The following is a 25109-nucleotide window of genomic DNA, read 5'->3' on the forward strand; positions in this document are numbered from 1 at the left end:
GATAGTGAGCACTTCTCCTTTGCTGAGATAATCCATCCCACCTCACAGGTGTGCCATACCAAGATGCTGATTAGACACCATGATTAGTGCACAGGTGTGCCTTAGACTGCCCACAATAAAAGGCCACTCTGAAAGGTGCAGTTTTGTTTTATTGGGGGGGGATACCAGTCAGTATCTGGTGTGACCACCATTTGCCTCATGCAGTGGAACACATCTCCTTCGCATCATCCGTGAAGAGAACACCTCTCCAACGTGCCAAACGCCAGCGAATGTGAGCATTTGCCCACTCAAGTCGGTTACGACGACGAACTGGAGTCAGGTCGAGACACCGATGAGGACGAGGAGCATGCAGATGAGCTTCCCTGAGATGGTTTCTGACAGTTTGTGCAGAAATTCTTTGGTTATGCAAACCGATTGTTTCAGCAGCTGTCCGAGTGGCTGGTCTCAGACGATCTTGGAGGTGAACATGCTGGATGTTTAGGTCCTGGGCTGGTGTGGTTACACGTGGTCTGCGGTTGTGAGGCTGGTTGGATGTACTGCCAAATTCTCTGAAACGACTTTGGAGACAGCTTATGGTAGAGAAATGAACATTCAATACACGAGCAACAGCTCTGGTTGACATTCCTGCTGTCAGCATGCCAATTGCACGCTCCCTCAAATCTTGCGACATCTGTGGCATTGTGCTGTGTGATAAAACTGCACCTTTCAGAGTGGCCTTTTATTGTGGGCAGTCTAAGGCACACCTGTGCACTAATCATGGTGTCTAATCAGCATCTTGGTATGGCACACCTGTGAGGTGGGATGGATTATCTCAGCAAAGGAGAAGTGCTCACTGTCGCAGATTTAGACTGGTTTGTGAACAATATTTGAGGGAAATGGTGATATTGTGTATGTGGAAAAAGTTTTAGATCTTTGAGTTCATCTCATACAAAATGGGAGTAAAACCAAAAGTGTTGCATTTATATTTTTGTTGAGTGTACATACATGTAATCCACATGTATTCTTTCAAAGTAATCCTCCCCAACCTTGGTCATAATGACCACCAAGTGTTTACCATCTGACTTGAAACTTGACTTGTGACTTCCAGATTGATGACTTGAGAATGACTTGAGAATGACTTGACAGCGACTTACTCCCACCTCTGTTATACAGTATCTGCAGTTACATGGCCAGGTGAGTGTGTGTGTGTGTGTGTGTGTGTGTGTGTGTGTGTTCCCTCAATAATTAATTCATCAGGAGTTGATTTCAAGGCTTGCCTATTGGTTTGAACAATAAAAGAGAATTCTAACATTGTTGAACCTGGGACCTATTTTTGGACCATTGCGAGTTCAACTTGTCACTTGAGACTAAAAACATTTTAATCGGCTCAGTATTTAATTTAATTGTTAAAACGATCATGGGCTAAACAGCTAAAGATGGCTATATGCTGTACATACAAAATGCTGGATATAACCATTTCCTGTCTGCAATAAATCAGAAAGTTCAGAGATGCAGTTGGTCATCAACTGTGATTCTTTGCATTCTCTTCAGTTTATCTCAGTGGGACAATTTTGTTGGCTTGGTATTGAAATATAATGATGGGTGATATCAAATGGGTCAAAGTTCAATTCAGTTGGAAACCTAATCCCAATATCTGCTCATTGGCGTCAGCGGTCACCAATACAGTGAGGGGTTATTTCATCTGGCAGAGATCAAAACCGGTGTTTCTGTTATTTTCAGAAAAACTTTCAGTTGGTTCAAATATAAACTTTGGACTACTGAGTAATTTAAACCCAATATTGCCTATGTAGCTCATGACATCTGAGTAGGGGGGTAAATTTATTCATTATGAATTTCTTCTTTTCATTACCACAATAACATTTCAGTTTCTGGCAAAGTGTTCAATTAGAACACGTAGAAGCATTAATTTTGCAAATACGTAGCTAGACATTAAAATTAAGACCTTTCTGTCAGCAGTTGCTATGACTCACATAATATAGTTTACTGTTTTTGTTTTGTTTACACTGGTTGTATAATTTTTTGAATGCTGTTGTCATAAATTGCTTCCTGTGTTGTCACGTGCTTATACGTTTATGGCTACAACCAAATATTTCTATTGGCTTACAAAAAGTCTGTTAAAAGCAATATATCACAATCTGTAGGGTATCGGAATATTCAGTAGGCATTTAGTAGTATTTAAACGGTACCTGGTTGACCTGCTACCTTCACAGTGTTCAAATACACATCCCTATGCTATACCACAATGCAGCTGGAAACTGGTAGTGAGGAAGAACTTCCTCAGAAAATTCAAAGCAGATAGTGAAAATACATGAAAATGGTCGCAGTGTCCAAGGGGTCGTGGCATCAGGAGCCAAATAAAAAATCTGTCATTGCACTTCTAGTACATACTACAGTAATGGTTGGGTAGTAGGTTCTAAACCAATGTTAGTACATACTGACTAGGTTATATTTTTTATTTTGTTAGTTCAAGTGAACATGAAATATTCTGTACTTGTGTCAAATCATGGGAAATCATCTAAACCATGATTCTCTTCTCTTCTCTTCTCCTCTTCTCTTCTCTTCTCTCATATTGTCCTCTCAAGCCGGCGGCCCCCGCCATCTCCTACAAGACAAGTCCCACCGTAGTCATCAGAAGAGGATCCAGACCCTCCTTCCCGCTCCCTTGTCCACTCTGTTCTCTCTCTAAGCATATGGTTCTACTGCCCTGGTCTCTCCTTAGTGCAGACACTGAAGTCTTTAACCTTTGACCCTCAATTCCTGCCAGGTGACGATATCCATATATGTATGTACAGTATGGTACTTGTCTTGTGGTGTATGTGTGCTTGTTGCTTGCCTGTGGTCCAGGTTTGCTTAGCAGATCCACAACCCGGTATCAGTCCCTGGAACTTCTACCCCCTCCCCACCGCTCTTCACCAAGTCAGACCCCCCACCCCACCACCACCACCACCTTCCATGTGCTGCTTACACATGAAAATATCCTCAGTGGTTGTATCACCTCTTTCATTACCAAATGCAGCATGGCACATGAGCTGCTTGTATTGCATGGGAGTGTCTGTGTGAGTGCGTGCGCGCACAGTTGTGCGCATACGGAGGAGGGACTATTTTGCCTATATGTAGGCTGAGTTCGATTTTAGTATTGTATTAATTTATTGTATAATGCCCCCTTAAGTGTGAATTATCAGCTTAATGTTCTCTTAGGAACAGATGTTTTATCTTAATATGTATGTATGTGTGTGTGTGTGTGTGTGTGTGTGTGTGTGTGTGTGTGTGTGTGTGTGTGTGTGTGTGTGTGTGTATGTGCGCGTGTGAGTAATACCGTGTGAGTGTACGAGGAGACGCGTGTGCATGTGTCGTTTGCACGTCGGTTGGTGTTTCAGTTGTGTTTGTTTTCATGGTGGAAGCTGTGGAATCACAAACCCTCGGGGGGGAATTAAATGTTGGACCTTCGTAAGTTGTTCCTTTGTCGTAGTAGAAGACACACATACACACGTTTGCACACAAACACACACACACACTCACACACTCACACAACGCAGGCCTGAGGAGCATCTTCAATAATCTCGATAAGGAATCAGCCACATTTAACCTCGTCCACCTGTGCTGTATCAGTGGTCATGTTGTGACCCTTGTGCAGCCTTAAGCTCTGCCTCAGACACTGACTGCGGCCACTGGAAGTTAACACCTGAACGAAAAGTAATGCCGAACATGAAAAAAATCCCACACAAATCACATCCATATTGCCATTTAGCCTTTTTCTCAGGTTTGAAACATGCAATCTCATGCACATTGCAAACGAATTGCCAGTTGAGCCAGACAGTCAGCGTGCATCTGTGTCAGAGCTTAAGATGGTACTATATTGTCAGTGTTCAAGTGCTTCTCTGTTGGTTTGTTATTGTGTATGTGAGCCTAAACCATGTTCTGATGTATATAGATAACGGTAAGGAGATACTGTACCTGTGGACTATAAAGACCTCACCGAGGATCCTCGCGCTTTAATCGTTCTCTGTGTCTCTATTCCCTAAAGGCTCTCCTCGCTCTATTTTAGACTGCCTTATTGGCATGAATTACAATTCTGTATTGCCAAAGCTAAATGTAGAAAGAGAATTGTAAGGTTGAAAGATTCAGCTGAAGAACAACAGCAGCAGCAACGTGGGTCCTGTAGTCATGAGGTGACACTGTTTAGCAGAGGGCATAATGTAAACCTGGGGAATAGCACCAGATGTTATTTTATGTGTCTCTGTATCGCTCTTCAATAAAATTATTCTTCCTCAAAATGTTGTTTTGTCCAGTTCAATTGTGTTATAACATTGCATCCGGAAAGTATTTACAGCGCATCAGCTTTATTTCAAAATGGATGAAATTCATTTTTTCCCCCTCAAAATGTTACACACAATACATCATAATGACAATTTCAAAAAAGCCTTTTTGACATTTTTCCAAATTTATTAAAAATAAATAAAAAACTAAGAAATCACATGTGCATATATTCACAGTTTTTACCATGAAGCCCAGAATGCAGATCAGGTCCATCCTGTTTCCACTGATCATCCTTGAGATGTTTCTACAGCTTAATTGGAGTCCACCTTGGGTAAATTCAGTTCATTGGACATGATTTGGAAAGACACACACCTGTCTACATATAAGGTCCCACAGTTGACAGTGTATGTCAGAGCACAAACCAAGCATGAAGTCAAAGGAATTGTCTAGATCTCTGATTCAGAATTGTCTCGAGGCACAAATCTGGGGAAGGGTTCAGAAACATTTCTGCTGCTTTGAAGGTCCCAATATACACAGTGGCCTCCATCAGCCAGAAATGGAAGAAGGACTCCTCCTAGAGCTGGCTGCCTGTATAAACTGAGTGATCGGGAGAGAAGCGCCTTAGTCAGGTAGGTGACCAAGACCCCGATGGTCACTCTGTCAGAGCTCCAGCTTTCCTCTGTGGAGAGAGGAGAACATCTCTGCAGCAATCCACCAACTAGGCTTGTATGGTAGAATCGTTAGTGACCCTACGTACACAGCCAAGTAATCTTAGGAGTGGCTTCAGGACAACTCTGTGAATGCCCTAGAGCTCAGACCTGAATTAGAGTGAATAATGGAGAGATCTGAAAATGGCTGTGCATCAACGCTCCCCATCCAACCTGATGAAGCTTGAGAGGTGCTGCGAAGAGGAATGGGGAAAGCTACCAAAGATAGGTGCACCAAAAGACTTGAGGCTGTAATTGTTGCCAAAGGTGCATCAACAAAGTAGCAAAGGGTGTGAATACTTATGCACGTTTGATTTCTTAGTTTTTTTTTTTATTTTTAATAAATTGCAAAGCTAAAAAACTTTTCATGTTGTCATTATGGGGTGTTGTGAGTAGCCTGTAATTTAACAAAAGATGGAAAATAAAGCGTTGTGAATTCATTTTCTGGAAAAATAATTTAAAAGTTAAAAATAGTGTCAATTTTCAGCATGTAAGGTACTTAAGAATAGTTTGGTTTAAGTTAATTACACTTTGATTGACAGGCAACATATAACTTTACACTCCAAAGAACTTTTATGTTTGGAAAGAGCACTCTCAAATTAACCTAAAACAAGTGCTTTTTGATGGTTCGCTCACTCGTCAAACAAAACGTAATTTCCAGCCACAATTTCTGGTCTCATGTCCTAAAGGTCAGAAGTTTTTTTTTTTTTTTTTTAACTCCTCTGAGGTAATTCGGATGATTTCCACCAAACTTGATATGTGGTTGACAGAATTTCCATTAAAGTGTTTGTTTTGTCAAAGGTCAAGGTCACTGAGGTCAAAATTATGATTTTCTGGAACTGACTGCCAGGTAAGGTGAAATTTGCCAAAGGTTAATGATTAGACTCAAGGTCACTGGAGTCAAAAAACCAAAGTTTAAGTTGTTCATTCTGAAGTGCACCAAATTTGGCACACATATGAGGATGGGTTCTGGAATTGCTAAAGGTCAAATTTGCCATAGGTTAATCAATGTGGTCAAAAGTCATAATTTTAGTTTTTCACACCAATTTGCATCACACTTGACACATATTGCAGTACATTCCAGAATTACCCATCAGGGTCATATCTGCCAAAGGTGAGTCACTGGGGTTGTCTGCCTGTTTGTTGGCCAACTCCTCCCAGTTCTTTTTGCTGATTTCTGCTAAATGCAATACATCAATAAAGGGTGGCCTTGAAACTGCTGTCAAAAATAATAAGAATAAGATGATTAATTTTGGCAAAGGACAAGGAATTTGATTTTCAACCAAATTTGGCTGACGTGGTACACACGCAGGTGTATTTCACAACTGCCCGGACAAGGTCAGCCAGAGCTCAGTCATTGAGATGAAGGCCAAGGTCACTGGGTCAAATGTCAGATTGTTGGAGTCTGTACTGTCTTCATGCCCTTGAGAACTATTTCCCAGAATAGTGCCCATTTTACTCAAGTAAGTACCCAGTTATATTGAACAATTGTAGCTGTTTAAGGGTTATGTTGTTATGAACTTGTCCAAAGCCCAGAGATGTTGTTCAGTGGTTAGATTGGGAGATGTTCTTAAAAAGAAGACACACACACGCACACACATCTTCAACTGCTTAGTCCAATTGAGGGTCATGTGAGGCTGGAGCCTATCCCAGCAGTCATGGAGAGCGAGGCGGGGTACACCCTGTAGCAGGGCCACATATAGAAAACAAACACATTCACACCTGCACGCACACCTACGGACTTTTTAAGTTTTCCAGTCCACCTAACCCGCATGTCTTTTGGATGTGGGAGGAAGCCGGAGCATCCAGAGAGAACCCACGCAAACACGGGGTGAACACGCAAACTCCACACAGAAAGGCCACAGTTGGGAATCGAACCCATGACATTCTCTCTGTGAGGCAACAATGCTAACCACTAAGGCACTGTGCTGCCCTAAAAAGAAGACTTGAAATTCCAATTATAGTTTGCACATGCGCGACTCAAGCCTACATTTGATCTGTTATTTGAAAATCCTTCTCTATTAAAACCAGCTTTTACAGCATGACTTCTTTCCATTAAATTTCTCATAGACCTTTAACAGGAACTTGTGTTCTGAAGGGGTCAACATTAATACCCTCCCCATGGTCATACCTCCAATCACAGAGTTGCTGATCATGGGATCACCGCATACATCCGGCCTAATGATTACTAGAGGTGGGCGATACTGGGAATTTTGGTATTGATCCAATACCAAGTAAATACAGGCCCAGTATTGCCGATATCGATACCAATACCAATACTTTTTCATATTTAAGTTTCATAGATGCAAAGGATCCAAAAGACCTAGGATAGAATTTCGCCAAACATTGTACGTGACAACAAAATACTTTATTATCACAATCAACATTTTTGTTTAAAAAAATATCACTCAACACAACTTAAAACAAAATCTCCTGAGGTAGAGGGCTGACAAACCACAATACAAGGGTGCGCTGCTCCGTGTTGTGTGACACAGAGCAGCGTTGCTCTTACAGAGAGTAGACTTTGATGAATCTGCGTGCGCAGCAGTCATTGTGTGCAGGAGAGAAAAAAGCTTGAATATCGACCTTTTTTTAAACAAAGATCCTTCAATATCAATACCAGCGTTGGTATCGATATTATCGATCCACCCACCTCTAATGATTACAGGTGCTTGCCTTCATCTGGGATAAAAATTTACTAAAGCCTCACATCGGTCCAACAAACTGAATAAACCAGATTGTCGTGACCAGAATTAGTGGATACTGGATCAGACACGTTGATTCTGGTGCTGTTAAGTGATGTTCTTAGAACAGGTCCAGAATAGTTCAGCTGATTGTGTTGGCTTTGTAACTCTGTTCCTTTAGCGTCCAGCCGGTGCTTATCTACCTCATGCCTCCTCACAAGCTGATAGAGAATGGTGGATAAATGGATACCGGTAATTCCTTGTAGGTGCATGTGAAGCTGACACCATGCCAAAGCTGTGTAGCACCCATCTTCCTCTGGACAACTGTGAACCATGTCCATAAATAAAGTGGAGTCACTTCCACTTCTGGCCACATAACGGCAGAAGATGCATCCTTTTGGACAGCAATCACTGAGACGCAATTTGGTGGGAAATCTAATATTTTGCTGTGGTTTTGTTATTTTGCTGCCAAAACCATGATGATTTTAGTTATATTAATTGCAACCTTTATAAATTAAATAAATGTACCAAAATAACATATATATGTTTTAGTACACAAGACCCAATTTGGCAACTTTTTTTTTTTTTTTTTGGTAACAACTAAATTGTCATTTTCAAATTTTTTATAATAAGATGCATTGGTTGTGATAGTGGCCCACAGCACCACCAGAAAGAAGGAGATGAGAAGAAGAAAGAGGAAGGTTTATTTATTTAGTTTATTTGATTTAATTAATATCAAGGTTTCCCCACTAAAGGTTTGCTGAGCCATGTGAAGAGTTCTCGAGAGCACCACCTGACAGTTGATTATTTTAGTAAAGTTAAATGCATAATACAGTTGTTATTAAATCATCTTATATGGTTTTCACAATTAATGCAGAACTTTAGTGTTGTGGTAGCTGGCAAATGTTTGAAATGTTTGTAATTTAAGTGTGCTTAGCTTAAATGCAGTATTTACTAAAATATATATTTTTGCAGCTTCCTGTACAGTCCAGCAGGTGTCAGTGTTCATCAGGCGGCAGCCAGGTCGACAGTATTTCAAGAAATGAAAATAGGGTCAAGAGACCCTTAAACTCTTTCAGTTTATTCAATTTCAAGTTATTTAGTTTATATAGCACCGAACCACAACAAAGCTGCCTCAAGGCGCTTCACACGAGTAAGGTCTAACCTTACCAACCACTAGAGCAAGGACACAGGCGACAGTGGTAACAAAAAACTCCCTCTGATGATACTGAGGAAGAAACCTCAAGCAGACCAGACTCAAAGGGGGGACCCACTGCTTAGGTCATTCTACCAAAAAGGTTTACAATACAGAACACAACATAACAACAATTGATGACAGTCCATGCAGGTGTCCAGTCCACCATCGGGGGAACTCATCGAGCCACTTGTTGGATCTGTCCCTACAGCGAAGTCCATTCCACGTATGCCACAGAAATCAACGAATCCAGCACGTGGATCCAGTTGCATCTCGGACAGAGAGAAAAGAAAACTGTTTGGAGTAATTTCAATGAATGAATGAGTTTATTCAGCATGCACACAAAAGAATCTCTTACTAACAAAACAAAATAAAAAAACCCCAGAAGAAAATACATTAACTTATAAGCAATTTTCCAGTTGGGTGCTTTCACTATGAAAGCCACCATACTTTCAAATATGGTGAAAGTAGCATTAATGATTGAAAGGCAATGAAAATCTTTGTGTAGGTAGATACTGATTAAAGGAATTTTCAGCTATAAATTTTGAGAAGTGTGCAAAAAATGTTATTTTTGGCCCTTGTGAGGGTTCCTTAGAACAGTTGCAATGACAATTTTCTTTTGTGTCAGCAGCCTCCTAAAGAAACTGGCTTTTTTTTTTTTTTTTTTGTCTTTCTTGGGGACCTTGACAATCCCACAGGGATTCAGTCAGGAAGTCCAACTGATCATGACCAGACAGTCCTCCAAAGATTGTCTGGACCAAATTTCAAAAAATTTGTTTTTTCAGAAAATCATCAGACAGCGCACCTTAAACTGTGCACCGTGCATGAACTTTGATGGCGTTAATTCTCTTTACCTTAGTCCAAAGGACAAAAATGGGCAGTCTTAGCCTCCTTTTTAATTTGCAGGGCAAAAGACAATGATGGGTTAAAAGAAATCACTTGGGTTTAAATATTTCACTTTGATGAATTCGAGCAGTCAAACCAGTGACAGTTTTAACTGATCATAAAGATGTCTCTGTCTGGCAGGACCAATAATAGAAGACATCCAGTTATTGATTGTAGCCAGAAAAGCCTCCACTTTTGCAATATGAGAGTCATTATATCAACCCAAACAGGCATGAACATCTGCAGGTCATCAGTATAACAATGAAGGCCAATATGCTTGAAATTCAGACTGCAAAGGCTCAAAAAGCTGATCGTCTTTGAAATATTGAAGAAATTGTTTTGCAATCACATTTTCAAACATTAGAAAGAAAATAATAAATTGTAAATAGGTTTATAATTTGTCAGTAACCTAGAGTCCAAACTGGTTTTTTAAAGAAGCGGTGGCATTTGGATTGACACAGTCTTCCTGAAGCAACCCTCATTTATCTGGGCTTAGAATGAACTGGTTTGTGTAGCTCCCAGGTAAAATGTGCAATATGTAATATCTCTGCACAGAATTTCCACACTATTGTTGTTTTTGAAGAATAAATAAATAAATTAGTAACACTCTACAATAGTAAGTCCCTTCGGCTGCTCCCTTGTTTGCACTCGTGGTCGCCACAGCAAATCCAAGGTGTATCTGCATGTTGAATTGACACACGTTTTATGCCGGATGCCCTTCCTGATGCAACTCCACATTACATGGAGAAATGTGGCAGGGGTGGGATTTGAACCCGGAACCTTCTGCACTGAAACCAAGTGCATTAACCACTTGGCCACAGATGTGTAAGATACCCATGCCATGGGCACTAACACACCCCCATACCATCACAGATGCTGGTTTTTGAACTTTGGGCTGGTAACAAGCTGGATGTTCTTTTTCCTCTTTTGTCCAGAGGACACAATGTCCATGATTTCCAAAAACAATTTGAAATGTGGATTGATCAGACCACAGTACACTTTTCCACTTTACGTCTGTCCATTTCAAATGAGCTCAGGCCCAGAGAAGGCGGCGACATTTCTGGATGTTGTTGCTGCATGACTTTCGCTTTGCATGGAGTTTTAACTTGCACTTGTAGATGTAGCGACAAACTGTGTTAACTGACAATGGTTTTCTGAAGTGTTCCTGAGTCCACGCAGTAAGATCCTTTACACAATGATGTTGGTTTTTAATGCAGTGCTGCCTGAGGGATCAAAGGTCACGCTCATTCAATGTTAGTTTTCAGCCTTGCCGCTTACGTGTAGAAAGTTCTCCAGATTCTCTGAATCTTCTGATTATATTATGGACTGTAGATGATGGAATTCCTAAATTCCTTGCAATTGAAGTGGTGATCCTCACCCAACTTTGCTTGTGAACAGCTGAGACATTTGGGGGTGCTCCTTTATATCCAATCATGAGTGTCCTCAGTTCCCAAACATGTATTGAGTGTTGTTAGAAGGAAAGGTGATGTAACACAGTGGTAAACATACCACTGTCCCAGCTTTTTTGAAATGTGTTGCAGGCATCCATTTCAAAATGAGCAAATATTTGCACAAAAATAATAAAGTTTATCAGTTTGAACATTAAATATCATGTCTTTGTGGTGTATTCAATTGAATATACACTCAACAAAAATATAAATGCAACACTTTTGGTTTTGCTCCCATTTTGTATGAGATGAACTCAAAGATCTAAAACTTTTTCTACATACACAATATCACCATTTCCCTCAAATATTGTTCACAAACCAGTCTAAATCTGTGATAGTGAGCACTTCTCCTTTGCTGAGATAATCCATCCCACCTCACAGGTGTGCCATATCAAGATGCTGATTAGACACCATGATTAGTGCACAGGTGTGCCTTAGACTGCCCACAATAAAAGGCCACTCTGAAAGGTGCAGTTTTATCACACAGCACAATGCCACAGATGTCGCAAGATTTGAGGGAGCGTGCAATTGTCATGCTGACAGCAGGAATGTCAACCAGAGCTGTTGCTCGTGTATTGAATGTTCATTTCTCTACCATAAGCCGTCTCCAAAGGTGTTTCAGAGAATTTGGCACTACATCCAACCAGCCTCACAACCGCAGACCACGTGTAACCACACCAGCCCAGGACCTCCACATCCAGCATGTTCACCTCCAAGATCATCTGAGACCAGCCATTCGGACAGCTGCTGAAACAATCGGTTTGCATAACCAAAGAATTTCTGCACAAACTGTCAGAAACCGTCTCAGGGAAGCTCATCTGCATGCTTGTCGTCCTCATCGGGGTCTCGACCTGACTCCAGTTCGTCGTTGTAACCGACTTGAGTGGGCAAATGCTCACATTCGCTGGCGTTTGGCATGTTGGAGAGGTGTTCTCTTCACAGATGAATCCCGGTTCACACTGTCCAGGGCAGATGGCAGACAGCGTGTGTGGCGTCGTGTGGGTGAGCGGTTTTCTGATGTCAATGTTGTGGATCGAGTGGCCCATGGTGGCGGTGAGGTTATGGTATGGGCAGGCGTCTGTTATGGACGAAGAACACAGGTGCATTATTGATGGCATTTTGAATGCACAGAGATACCATTACGAGATCCTGAGGCCCATTGTTGTGCCATACATCCAAGAACATCACCTCATGTTGCAGCAGGATAATGCACGGCCCCATGTTGTAAGAATCTGTACACAATTCTTGGAAGCTGAAAATGTCCCAGTTCTTGCATGGCCGGCATACTCACCGGACATGTCACCCATTGAGCATGTTTGGGATGCTCTGGACCGGCGTATACGACAGCGTGTACCAGCTCCTGCCAGTATCCAGCAACTTCGCACAGCCATGAAGGTCCACTCCTCCTTGAAGAGGAGTGGACCAACATTCCACAGGCCACAATTGACAACCTGATCAACTCTATGCGAAGGAGATGTGTTGCACTGCATGAGGCAAATGGTGGTCACACCAGATACTGACTGGTATCCCCCCCCAGTAAAACAAAACTGCACCTTTCAGAGTGGCCTTTTATTGTGGGCAGTCTAAGGCACACCTGTGCACTAATCATGGTGTCTAATCAGCATCTTGATATGGCACACCTGTGAGGTGGGATGGATGATCTCAGCAAAGGAGAAGTGCTCACTATCACAGATTTAGACTGGTTTGTGAACAATATTTGAGGGACATGGTGATATTGTGTATGTGGAAAAAGTTTTAGATCTTTGAGTTCATCTCATACAAAATGGGAGCAAAACCAAAAGTATTGCATTTATATTTTTGTTGAGTGTAGGTTGAAGAGGATTTGCAAATCATTGTATTGTTTTTATTTACATTTTACACAACGTCCCAACTTCATTGGAATAGGGGTTGTGTAAAAGCACATAATACAATTGTAAATACATTAAAAATACATGAATGACACAAGAACTCGAAAACACTTACTGTATTTTCATTGTTCGTCCATTTAAAAGTCAAATTACAAAATAGAAGTAAAAATAAAATATAATAATAATGATGATAATGATAATAACAGTGTGTATATGATAAGAACCTAAACAATTTACAAATACATTAAGAAAGTAAATTAACATTAAAAAAATTACATAATTAACAGGAAATAAATGGGTTGAGTTCCTTTTCTAAAAATTGTTGAGGTCTAAGGTTCTAAAAAACATTTTGGACTCAAACGCCATTCCAACTCATTATGGAAACTTTGCATAATTTATTACCGCCCTTGAAAAATGTCAGCTACCTATTTTCTAAATACTACCCAATTTAGAGCCCATGGATCCCACCGGCCAACACACAAGTGTGATAATTAAACACAGATAATCCTACATTCACTGTTAGTTAATGTGTTTTACTGCATTAACTAACATGATCATCATGATTAAATGTTTAGTAAACATGTTCATTTATTTGTAATTAATTCTTGGTTAATGCTTATTACTGCATTTACTAACATGTCATGTTACTCCTGCTCCAGAACTTTCAGGCCTGTCTTCTTGCATCTTCCTTGATAAACAGAAAAGGCAAGAAGGCATGTGGGACTTGCTACACAGATGGAAATTTTCCAGTCTGGGTAACACCACATAAATGGCTTGGATCAGGAATTTTATACACCTGTGGCTCAGCTGACCAAGTGAGTCTGACAGGACATCTGGAGTGACTGCTGATATTTCTGAACCCTGGCAAAAATAATGTCATCTTTGATGCCCTCCAGTGTTTGCAATATGTGACTGCAGCACTATGTTGCAATGCTGACAAGATCAGTAAGATAAGATTTTCTTTACTGATCCCACATGAGGAAATTTGCAATGTCACAGCAGCAGTTGTAATAGTAATTGCACAAACAGTATGGCAGAGTACATGTGCAAAGTAGGGTCAATACATAGACATAACAAAACAAGAAAATAAATAGAGAAATGCAAGTTGTGAATAGAATTTCTCTATATTTGTTTGACTGGAGTTTGTTGCCCTGGAATAAACACAGTTAAATATGTAAACTTAAATATATATAAACTCTCTCTGATGATATTGAGGAAGAAACCTCAAGCAAACCAGACTCAAAGGTGGTGACCCACTGTTTCTAACAGTTATAAGATTTACAAAACAAAACACAACACAACAAAAGAAGATGCATTTGATGACAAGTCCGTGCAGGTGTCCAGTCCACAGGCAGGGCTCATCCAGCAGTGCTCATGCCATTCAGTCCATTACATAGAATCAGGAATAATATTTGAATAATTACTGAGTTCATCACAGGCAGCCGGTCTGCTCTGTGTCAGCCTGATCCCGTCAGATCTCAGAAGCTAAGCAGAGCAGGATCTGGTTAGTACTTGGATTGTTATGTGCCGACGCGGGTTGAGGAGTGGACCTGCGTCTGACTGAACCCAGCGCTAAATAACCAGAAAGCGGTTCCAAATGTTGGGAAAGTGTAAGTACACGGACCCACAACAGGGGGCGCAAATGAACGGACAATGGAATAGGTCAAATAACAACACTTTACTGTTGCGAACGTGCACAACAAACACAACAGATTACACAATAGATCAAAGGTCCAATTACAAGGTGTCGTGTGGGCAGGCTCGAAGATAGGAGACGCCTGTCCAAAGCAGAACCGGAACCACACGATTTCCTCCGCCACCAGACCCCGGGAATACTGGAGCCGCCAAGTCCCGAACTCCCAGGTGGCCACTGCCTCCGCGTGTCGGACCTGGTACTGCTGGCGAGGAACAAAAACACAATTAAACGTGGGTGCGTCTGTTCCCAGCAATCTGCACGGCAGGGAAGCTACCTCCACCTCTCGTTGGAGAAAAAGTCTGTTATCACTCACAAAAATCACAACAAAAAGGCTTTCTATCAAGCAGTCAGGCTGAGGATATTACCTTTCAGGTAGAACGATATCTCGGCAAAGAGGTGGAGATGACGTCTTGCTGATATACCGATGCAGATCAGATGAGTGGTGACAGCTGTCACAGGTGATGAGTGTCAGCTGTCACCCCGGCTGCTCCTGTGAGGCGGCAGCGCCCTCTGGTGTCTGGAGCCCGCACTCCAGGCAGGGTGCCCTCTGGTGGTGGTGGGCCAGCAGTACCTCCTCTTCAGCAGCCCACACAACAGGACCCCCCCCTCAACGGGCGCCTCCTGGCGCCCGACCAGGCTTGTCCGGGTGGCGGCGGTAGAAATCGGCCAGGAGGGCCGGGTCCAGAATGAAGCTCCTCTTCACCCAGGAGCGTTCTTCAGGTCCGTACCCCTCCCAGTCCACCAAATACTGGAAGCCCCGGCCCATCCTACGGACATCCAAAAGCCGGCGCACAGTCCAAGCCGGCTCGCCATCGATGATCCGGGCAGGAGGCGGTGCCGGACCCGGAGTACAGAGGGGTGAGGTGTGATGTGGTTTGATTCGGGACACGTGAAATACAGGATGGATCCGCAGTGAGGCCGGCAGCTGAAGCCTCACTGCGGCTGGACTGATGACCTTCTGGATTTTGAAGGGACCGATGTAACGGTCCTGTAACTTGGGGGAGTCCACTTTGAGGGGGATGTCCTTTGTCGACAACCACACCTCCTGCCCTGGCCGATACGCAGGGGCCGGGGTCCGCCGACGGTCTGCATGGGCCTTTGACCTCATCCGGGCCCTCAGCAAGGCAGAACGGGCGGCACGCCACACCCGACGGCACTTCCGTAGGTGGGCCTGGACCGAGGGCACACCGACCTCTCCCTCAACCACTGGAAACAAAGGCGGTTGGTACCCCAGACATACCTCGAAAGGGGAGAGGCCGGTGGCTGACGACACCTGGCTGTTATGGGCATACTCGATCCAGGCCAGATGGGTACTCCAGGCCGCCGGGTGCGCGGCTGTCACGCAACGCAGGGCCTGCTCCATCTCCTGATTGGCCCGTTCTGCTTGCCCGTTGGTCTGGGGATGGTACCCGGATGAGAGACTCACCGTGGCCCCCAGTTCCCGGCAGAAGCTCCTCCAGACGTGCGAGGAGAACTGAGGACCACGATCTGAGACAATGTCTGTTGGGATCCCATGCAGCCGGACGACGTGGTGAACCAGGAGGTCCGCTGTCTCCTGGGCCGTCGGGAGCTTCGGGAGGGCCACGAAGTGGGCCGCCTTGGAGAATCGGTCCACTATCGTGAGGATGGTGGTGTTTCCCTGGGACGGCGGGAGACCCGTGACAAAATCCAGGCCGATGTGGGACCAGGGGCGATGGGGAACGGGCAGCGGCTGGAGCAGACCCGAAGCCCTACGATGGTCAGCCTTGCCCCTGGCGCAGGTGGTGCAGGCCTGGATATAATCCCGGACGTCGGCCTCTAGGGACGCCCACCAGAAGCGCTGCCGGACAACTGCCACGGTTCTTCGCACCCCTGGATGACAGGAGAGCTTAGAGCCGTGACAGAAGTCCAGGACTGCAGCCCTAGCTTCTGGTGGGACGTAAAGTCTGTTCTTCGGCCCAGTTCCAGGGTCCGGGCTTCGTGCCAGGGCCTCCCAGACGGTTCTCTCTACGTCCCAGGTGAGGGTGGCCACGATAGTGGACTCCGGGATGATGGGTTCCGGTGGATCCGACAACTCCGTTTTGACTTCATCTTCATGTACCCGGGACAAGGCATCCGATCTCTGGTTCTTGGTCCTGGGACGGTAGGTGATCCGGAAGTCAAAACGGCCGAAGAACAGTGACCAGCTGGCTTGCCTGGGATTCAGCCGCTTCGCGGTCCTGATATACTCCAGGTTCCGGTGGTCAGTGAAAACCATGAATGGCACGGACGTTCCCTCCAACAGATGTCTCCACTCTTCAAGAGCCTCTTTCACCGCAAGGAGTTCTCGATTGCCGACGTCATAGTTCCGTTCGGCCGGGGTCAACCTGCGGGAAAAATAGGCACACGGGTGAAGGACCTTATCGGTCTTCCCGCTCTGGGAAAGCACAGCTCCTATCCCTGAGTCCGAGGCGTCCACTTCAACCACTAACTGGCGACTAGGATCGGGCTGCACCAGAACGGGTGCAGACGAGAAGCGCCGTTTCAACTCCTTGAACGCGGCATCGCAATGATCCGACCAGGTGAAGGGAACTTTTGGTGAGGTCAGGGCTGTCAGGGGGCTAACTACCTGACTGTAGCCCTTAATGAACCTCCTGTAGAAATTAGCAAAGCCGAGGAACTGTTGCAGCTTCCTACGGCTAGTGGGTTGGGGCCAGTCTCTCACCGCCGCAACCTTGGCCGGATCAGGAGCGACGGAGTTGGGGGAGATGATAAACCCCAGGAAGGACAAAGAGGTGCGGTGGAACTCACACTTCTCGCCCTTCACAAACAGCCGGTTCTCCAACAACCGCTGCAGGACCTGACGTACATGCCGGACATGAGTCTCAGGATCCGGAGAAAAGATGAGTATATCGTCTAGATATACGAAGACGAATCGGTGCAGGAAATCCCGCAAGACATCATTAACTAATGCTTGGAACGTCGCGGGGGCGTTGGTGAGGCCGAACGGCATGACCAGGTACTCAAAGTGACCTAATGGGGTGTTGAATGCCGTCTTCCATTCGTCTCCCTTCCGGATCCGAACCAGGTGATACGCATTTCTAAGATCCAGTTTAGTAAAGATTTTGGCTCCATGCAGGGGGGTGAACACGGAATCTAATAATGGCAACGGGTATCGGTTGCGAACCGTAATCTCATTCAGCCCCCTGTAATCAATACATGGACGAAGTCCGCCATCTTTCTTGCCCACAAAAAAGAAACCTGCCCCCATCGGGGAGGTGGAGTTCCGGATCAGCCCGGCAGCTAATGAGTCCCGGATGTAGGTCTCCATTGATTCGCGCTCAGGTCGTGAGAGGTTGTACAGCCTGCTGGACGGGAACTCAGCGCCCGGAACCAAATCAATGGCACAATCGTACGGACGGTGCGGGGGAAGGGTGAGTGCCAGGTCCTTGCTGAAGACGTCAGCAAGATCGTGGTACTCAACCGGCACCGCCGTCAGATTGGGCGGGACTTTGACCTCCTCCTTAGCCTGGGAACCGGGAGGAACCGAGGATCCTAAACACACCCGATGGCAGGTTTCGCTCCACTGAACCACCACCCCAGACGGCCAATCGATCCGGGGATTGTGCTTTAACATCCATGGGATGCCCAAAATCACGCGGGAGGTGGCAGGAGTTACAAAAAACTCAATCTCCTCCCGGTGGTTTCCAGACACCACCAGAGTTACTGGTGGTGGAGTGTGTGAGTAAAGGGAGGAGGGTGCCATCTAGTGCCCGCACCTGCAATGGCGTAGGAAGCACCACCAGAGGGAGCCCTACCTCCTTTGCCCATCTGCTGTCTAGCAGATTCCCTTCTGACCCCGTGTCCACCAGTGCTCGGGCTTGAAGGGTTAAATCCCCGCTCAGGATTGTGACTGGGAGTCGTGTGGCAATTTGTGTGTGTCTCACTTGAATGTCTTGACCCCCCCTTAGCCCAGTCTCTAAGGGCAAGTGTTGACGTTTTGGCCGTTTGGGGCAGTCTCTCTGTGTGTGCTCTGTTGAGCTGCAGAGAAAACACTCTCCACGGATCAGCCTCCCCATTTTGGCCCTGTGCGTTTCCCTAACAACGTCAGCAGGGGGAGCTGTTGCCCCACAAAGCGCTGCGGCTGTGGAGCGTGGGGAGGGCGGCCCCTTTTCGAACCCGGAAGGGAGAGGGGCGGCGCGTATCCGGTCACGTCCTTCGCCTCGCTCCCGACGGCATTCCTCTAACCGATTGTCTAATCGTATAACGAGATTAATAAACCCGTCTAAATCCCGCGGTTCGTCCTTAGCCACCAGGAGCTCCTTCAGGACCAACGACAGTCCGTTTACGAAGGCGGCGCGGAGGGCAGTGTTATTCCAGCCGGACCTCGCAGCCGCGATGCGGAAGTCGACTGCATAAGCAGCTGCGCTCCGGCGCCCCTGTCTCATTGACAGCAGCACGGCTGAAGCGGTCTCTCCTGTATTTGGATGATCGAACACTGTTCTGAACTCCCTCACAAACCCATCATATGTCAGAAGGAGCCGTGAATTTTGCTCCCAAAGCGCTGTAGCCCAAGCGCGTGCCTTGCCGCGAAGCAGATTAATTACATAAGCTATCTTACTAGAATCAGTCGCGTACATGACAGGACGTTGTGCGAAGACGAGCGAACACTGCATAAGGAAGTCCGCGCACGTCTCCACACAACCTCCGTACGGCTCTGGAGGGCTTATGTATGCTTCAGGGGAAGGTGGGAGGGGTCGTTGAACGACCAGTGGAACGTCACTGTTACGCACAGGGTCGACAGGAGGGAGAGCCGCAGCAGCGCCCTGAGGGCGCGCCTCCACCTGCGCGGCGAGAGCCTCCACCCTGCGGTTAAGGAGGACGTTCTGCTCGGTCATTAAATCCAACCGAGCCGTGAAAACGGTGAGGATCCGCTGCAACTCACCGATCATTCCTCCTGCGGGCGCCTGTGCGCCCTGTTCTTCCATTGGCCGTTCAACAGCCGGTTGACGCCCCTCGGGATCCATGACGTTGGCCGAGATATCCTGTTGGGAAAGTGTAAGTACACGGACCCACAACAGGGGGCGCAAATGAACGGACAATGGAATAGGTCAAATAACAACACTTTACTGTTGCGAACGTGCACAACAAACACAACAGATTACACAATAGATCAAAGGTCAAATTACAAGGTGTCGTGTGGGCAGGCTCGAAGATAGGAGACGCCTGTCCAAAGCAGAACCGGAACCACACGATTTCCTCCGCCACCAGACCCCGGGAATACTGGAGCCGCCAAGTCCCGAACTCCCAGGTGGCCACTGCCTCCGCGTGTCGGACCTGGTACTGCTGGCGAGGAACAAAAACACAATTAAACGTGGGTGCGTCTGCACCCAGCAATCTGCACGGCAGGGAAGCTACCTCCACCTCTCGTTGGAGAAAAAGTCTGTTATCACTCACAAAAATCACAACAAAAAGGCTTTCTATCAAGCAGTCAGGCTGAGGATATTACCTTTCAGATAGAACGATATCTCGGCAAAGAGGTGGAGATGACGTCTTGCTGATATACTGATGCAGATCAGATGAGTGGTGACAGCTGTCACAGGTGATGAGTGTCAGCTGTCACCCCGGCTGCTCCTGTGAGGCGGCAGCGCCCTCTGGTGCCTGGAGCCCGCACTCCAGGCAGGGTGCCCTCTGGTGGTGGTGGGCCAGCAGTACCTCCTCTTCAGCAGCCCACACAACACCAAAAACAAAACATTTATTTCCCTTTCGTGCAATAATTGTGTACAACATAAAAGTGCGTTTGTCTGGCGGAGTGAAGGACGGCGCGCTCTCCAGCGCCCAAAGGGATCGAAGCCCGGCGCTTCTGGACTCAAGTTCACCTCCAAACACCCCCCAGGTGGACACGACAAACTGACTCTGTGAAGGATAGAAGAGGTGAGGTAAGTCAACAGCTACAACTAATATCCTTCAAAGGCACACACTATCAGCAACACATTCAGGTGTGAATTTAAGCTTTATGTAAATGAGCAGCTTCTCACAACAGGTGGAGGATCATCAGTCCGCACGCCACGGCAGTGAGAAGCGAGCTGCACAATTTTCATCAATGTTCAAATATACTGCGTAACAAAATACCAAATTACTGTTAACACTTATTCAGACAATCAATCACCTCTGATGTGTGCTGACAGCATGTGTCCCTCACCCGTCCTCCTTCACAGGCACAATGTGTCAAACCCAGGCGCGGTCCTCAGCGTCTTACAAACGAACGTCACAAGGTCGAGTTCCCGGCAATTCTGCTTGAACCACTCATGGCTTAAATGCAGAACGCCATCTAATTATCTGCTTCAGCTGAAAGTCCTTAAGTCTGCACGTGAGCATCATCTACAGGTGCTGCGAGTCATTAGGCCTGCACGTGGACATCCTCCACAAGTGCAGCCAATAATGTTGATGAGGGTGAAGGATTCTTCTGCCAGCACCTTCTCCACAGACAAAAACCAGTTTGCATAGCACCTGGAGAGCAAAGAAAAGAAAACAACACAAAAACATCCAGCCAAACCCCCCCAACACACAACATGGATGGGACCTCTTTGGAACACCAGCGGCTGTGTGTGTTTCGCCAGGTAAAACTGGAGTTGCATCAGGAAGGGCATCCAGCGTAAAACTTGTGCCAATTACCAATGCGGATCTGGTTGTATCCGCTGTGGCGACCCCGAACAAAACCGGGAGCAGCCGAATGAACAACAACTGAGTTCATCACAGGATGGATCAATTCAAATATTATTTAACTGAACTGCAAAAGTAAAATAAATAGCGAACAGTGCAGAGTTCCAGCTTGACTGAATCAGAAGAAATAGGACCAGGTGCCGCCACTCAGCCTATCAGCCATTCTGTTCTGCTAACACAACACAACACGACACAAATCATACAGACCACAGGGCAATGAGAACTTGGAACTGGTGACAACCATATAGTACTGTGAACTTGGTGCCAATTTCAACATTGAAAGTTTTGTTGGAAAAGGCCTTGGATCCCAAGGGATTCTGGGATATATTAATAATTTTCTGTATTTTATTTACTTTGTTTATATTTATATTGGCACCATATTCAGAAAATACAACTTGGCCTTTCATTTTTATGCTGATGACCTGTAGATCTATCTGCCACTTAAGCTCCCATCAAATTCTCTGACTATTTTGGTAAATTGTCTGCAGGAAGTGAAAACTTAGTTGGCTCAAAACTTTCTAATTCTCAATGAAAATAAAACTGAAATAGTTAGTTTTGGCCCTGCATGGTCATCTGGTTCATGTGATGTGCTTGGTCCTTTGTCTTCCTGTGTGCATGATTCTGTCAGAAATTTGGGGGTCATTTTTGACAGCTCCTTCAAAATGGACAAGCAAATTAATTCTGTGGTAAAGGCCAGTTTCTACCAACTTAGAATTTTGAGAAAAGTGAAGGCTTACCTCCCAGTGTGTGATTTTGAGCGAGTTATTCATTTGTTTATAACATCTCATTTAGATTATTGTAACTCACTCTACTGTGGACTGGACCAGTTGTCTCTGAAGCGTCTGCAGCAGGTTCAGAACGCTGCTGCACGACTGCTCACGGGGATGAGGAAACAAGACCACATCACCCCTGTATTGGCCTCGCTCCATTGGCTTCCAGTCACATTTAGGATTGATTTTAAGATCCTGCTGCTTGTGTTCAAGTGTTTAAATGGTTTGGCTCCCGAATACCTCTCTGAGCTTTTGACTCCTTATGTTCCAGTCAGATCAGTGAGGTCAGAAAGCCAGCTTTTATTAAATGTGCCCAGATCTTGATTAAAAACTTGAGGTGATCGGGCTTTTTTGGTGGCTGCGCCTAAACTCTGGAACAGTTTGCCTTTGCACATCAGAGCTGCTCCATCTCTAGAGTCTTTTAAATCTGTTCTTAAGACTCATTTTTATGCTTTGGCTTTTAATACAATTTAAGCTGTGTGTGTCTGGTTTTATGTGTTTTCGTATATTTTGGAATTTTAATGCTCTGTTTTGGTGGTATGGTTTTTGATATTGTTTTTACTGTGAAGCACTTTGGGCAGCTGCTATTGTTGTAAATGTGCTATATAAATAAAATTGACATTGACATTATATAGCACTTTTATATAGTACTAGCTTAGTGGTTAACACTGTTGCCTCACAGCAAAATGGTCATGGGATCGCTTCCTGCCTGAGCCTTTCTGTGTGGAGTTTGCATGTTTGCATCAAGGCATTTCTCAGGGTGGAGAAGTAATTGCCATTTAACTGACCAAACAAACATTACTGAGGGGGGTTGGGGGGCACATTCACTTTCATTTTTCATCCGTTCATAAAGTTTGGTACTGTCTGCATAAATCTTTATAACAATATATTTCATATTCATTAAATACAACAGGATTTAGGATTTAGTGTCATCTAGTGGTCAGATTGTAGATTATATTATGTGAATGCTGCTTATGATATTGTTTCCCTTCAGGAGTTAATTTTTTGGGTGATGGAGATCCATGCTCCCTGTCCTTCTCATGATAAACGATTGGGATGACCAAGGTTGTTACCTTCACTTACATAGCAACCAGTAGACAGTGTATCGGGGAGCAACAACGGTTCCTCTTCTTTTTGTTCAGTCTTCCGGCGGCACTGCAAAATGCAAAAGGCAGAAGGAACAGCAAGTATGTCCCTTTTGGGCTACTGTATCACTATGGCTTGCTCATATTGAAGGACTGATGGACTCATTCTAAGCTTATGAAAACCTATACAGTTAAACCGAACACTCCATTTTAATACAATAATTAAGTTAATGTAACTCAAACTTTGAAAAAAGTTATAATCGCTCATTTCCATTAATTAAACTAACTCAAAAATGAATTGTTGTCATAACAACTCAGTTCCTTTAAGTGCATTTAATGTTTTGGGGATTTAAGTGTTGGTGATGTATTTCCAGTGCATTCCATTCACTCATTTTAATTGAGTTTATGTAACGGAGGCCAGCAGGTGTTGCTGTGCATATGTAATTAGTAAACCTCACTCCCAGCAGCTCTAAAGGATTCTCTGGTCATAAGGCCAGAGCCCTGGGTTTTAGCCTTCTGGTTAGAGAGTCCAACTTCATGCTGAAGATCGTAAGTTCGCGTCCCGAGGGGAGCAAATGGGTGGAGTCATAACAACACAACGCAGAGTCAACATGTAAACCAAAGAATGCATCAAAAAATTGAATCCAAAATGTAACGCAAATTTATTTGTCACTTTTTTATTGAAAAACATAAACTAGATTTACATAAGTTGAATTAACTATAAATTGTTAAGTTACTAAAACTTTAACAATTACATTTTTGAAAATTATTTTATTTAAGTTGGCAAACTCAAATGGTTTGAGTTCAACTAACCCACTGAGTTTTACAGTGTATACAGTCTATGTTGAAAACACATCAGTTAGTTGTTGCAGGTAAATAACACACTAACAGATGCTTATGAATGTTATACTCAATTTCTGATTAGACAAAACCCTAAATCCTTAGGCTTTTCAAAGTCAAAGTCAAAGTCAGCTTTATTGTCAATTCTTCACATGTACCAGACATACAAAGCGATCGAAATTACGTTGGGACAGAGAGAGGTCACTGTGTGTGCATGCGCCACCATCTTGGAAAGATGTACAAGGTCTGTTAGAAAAGTATCGGACCTTTTATTTTTTTCAAAAACCTGATGGATTTAAATCACGTGTGCTTGCATGAGCCAACCCTGAACCTTTGTGCGCATGCATGATTTTTTTCATGCCTGTCGGTTGCGTCATTTGCTTGTAAGCAGCCTTTGTGTGAGGATGGGTGGAGTCTCTCGTCATTTTTTCTTTGCAAGGAAAATGGCGGAACGACTGGAGCAGCGCGACTTCATCAAATTTTGCCAGAAACTGGGCAACAGCCAGGTGGAAACCATTCAGATTATTCAGATGGCTTTCGGTGACGATCCTCTGGGCATCACACAGATTAAGGAGCGGTACAACTGGTTTAAAGATGAACGGTGGAGAGCGCGTCGCGTTCCGGGCGGCATCAACCCACTGAAACGACTGGATCATTTCCAAAGTGAACGCTGTGGTGATGCGGGACCGTCGTGTGACTATCTGAGAAATTGTGGAAGAGGTGGACATCAGCACTTTTTCGGCACATTCCACTGTGAAAGAAGATTTTGCCATGAAAAGAGTTGCGGCAAAATTCATCGGCACGAAGCTGATGGCACAGCAACAGCACCTCCGTGTTGAAGTCTCACAGGACATGTTGTGACATGTCCAGCCCGTCCACAATTTCTCGGATAGTCACACGACTGAAAAGCCACAGAAAGCTGTCTGAATCTTCCGAATGGTTGACGAGCTGGGCATGTCACAACATGTCCTGTGAGGCTTCAACACGGAGGTG

The 25109-nt window shown here is 44.8% G+C and overlaps 1 protein-coding gene and 2 long non-coding RNA genes across 3 annotated transcripts in view; 2 read left to right on the forward strand and 1 right to left on the reverse strand.

Annotated features, from left to right (window-relative positions):
* The window catches only part of dnm3b (dynamin 3b), a 91479-nt gene extending 88315 nt beyond the window's left edge, over positions 1 to 3164 (forward strand). The window contains exon 21 of the mRNA XM_034182774.1: positions 2583 to 3164. Coding sequence (XP_034038665.1) covers positions 2583 to 2625 — 43 coding nt within the window. The 3' untranslated portion in view covers positions 2626 to 3164. The remainder of the gene's footprint in view (positions 1 to 2582) is intronic.
* LOC117521474 overlaps positions 1 to 3647 on the reverse strand; it is a 19616-nt gene extending 15969 nt beyond the window's left edge. Inside the window, exons 1-2 of the long non-coding RNA XR_004563949.1 lie at positions 3533 to 3647; positions 1799 to 1800 (exon numbers count right to left, since the gene is read on the reverse strand). This is a non-coding gene — a long non-coding RNA (uncharacterized LOC117521474). The remainder of the gene's footprint in view (positions 1 to 1798; positions 1801 to 3532) is intronic.
* LOC117521473 lies at positions 3271 to 22916 on the forward strand. The gene is made up of 3 exons (XR_004563948.1): positions 3271 to 3803; positions 15280 to 15290; positions 22906 to 22916. It is a non-coding gene; the product is annotated as an uncharacterized LOC117521473 (long non-coding RNA).
* The last annotated feature ends 2193 nt before the right edge of the window (positions 22917 to 25109 follow it).

This window comes from Thalassophryne amazonica, chromosome 12 (assembly GCF_902500255.1).
Source record: "Thalassophryne amazonica chromosome 12, fThaAma1.1, whole genome shotgun sequence".
NCBI classification, from domain to species: domain Eukaryota; kingdom Metazoa; phylum Chordata; class Actinopteri; order Batrachoidiformes; family Batrachoididae; genus Thalassophryne; species Thalassophryne amazonica.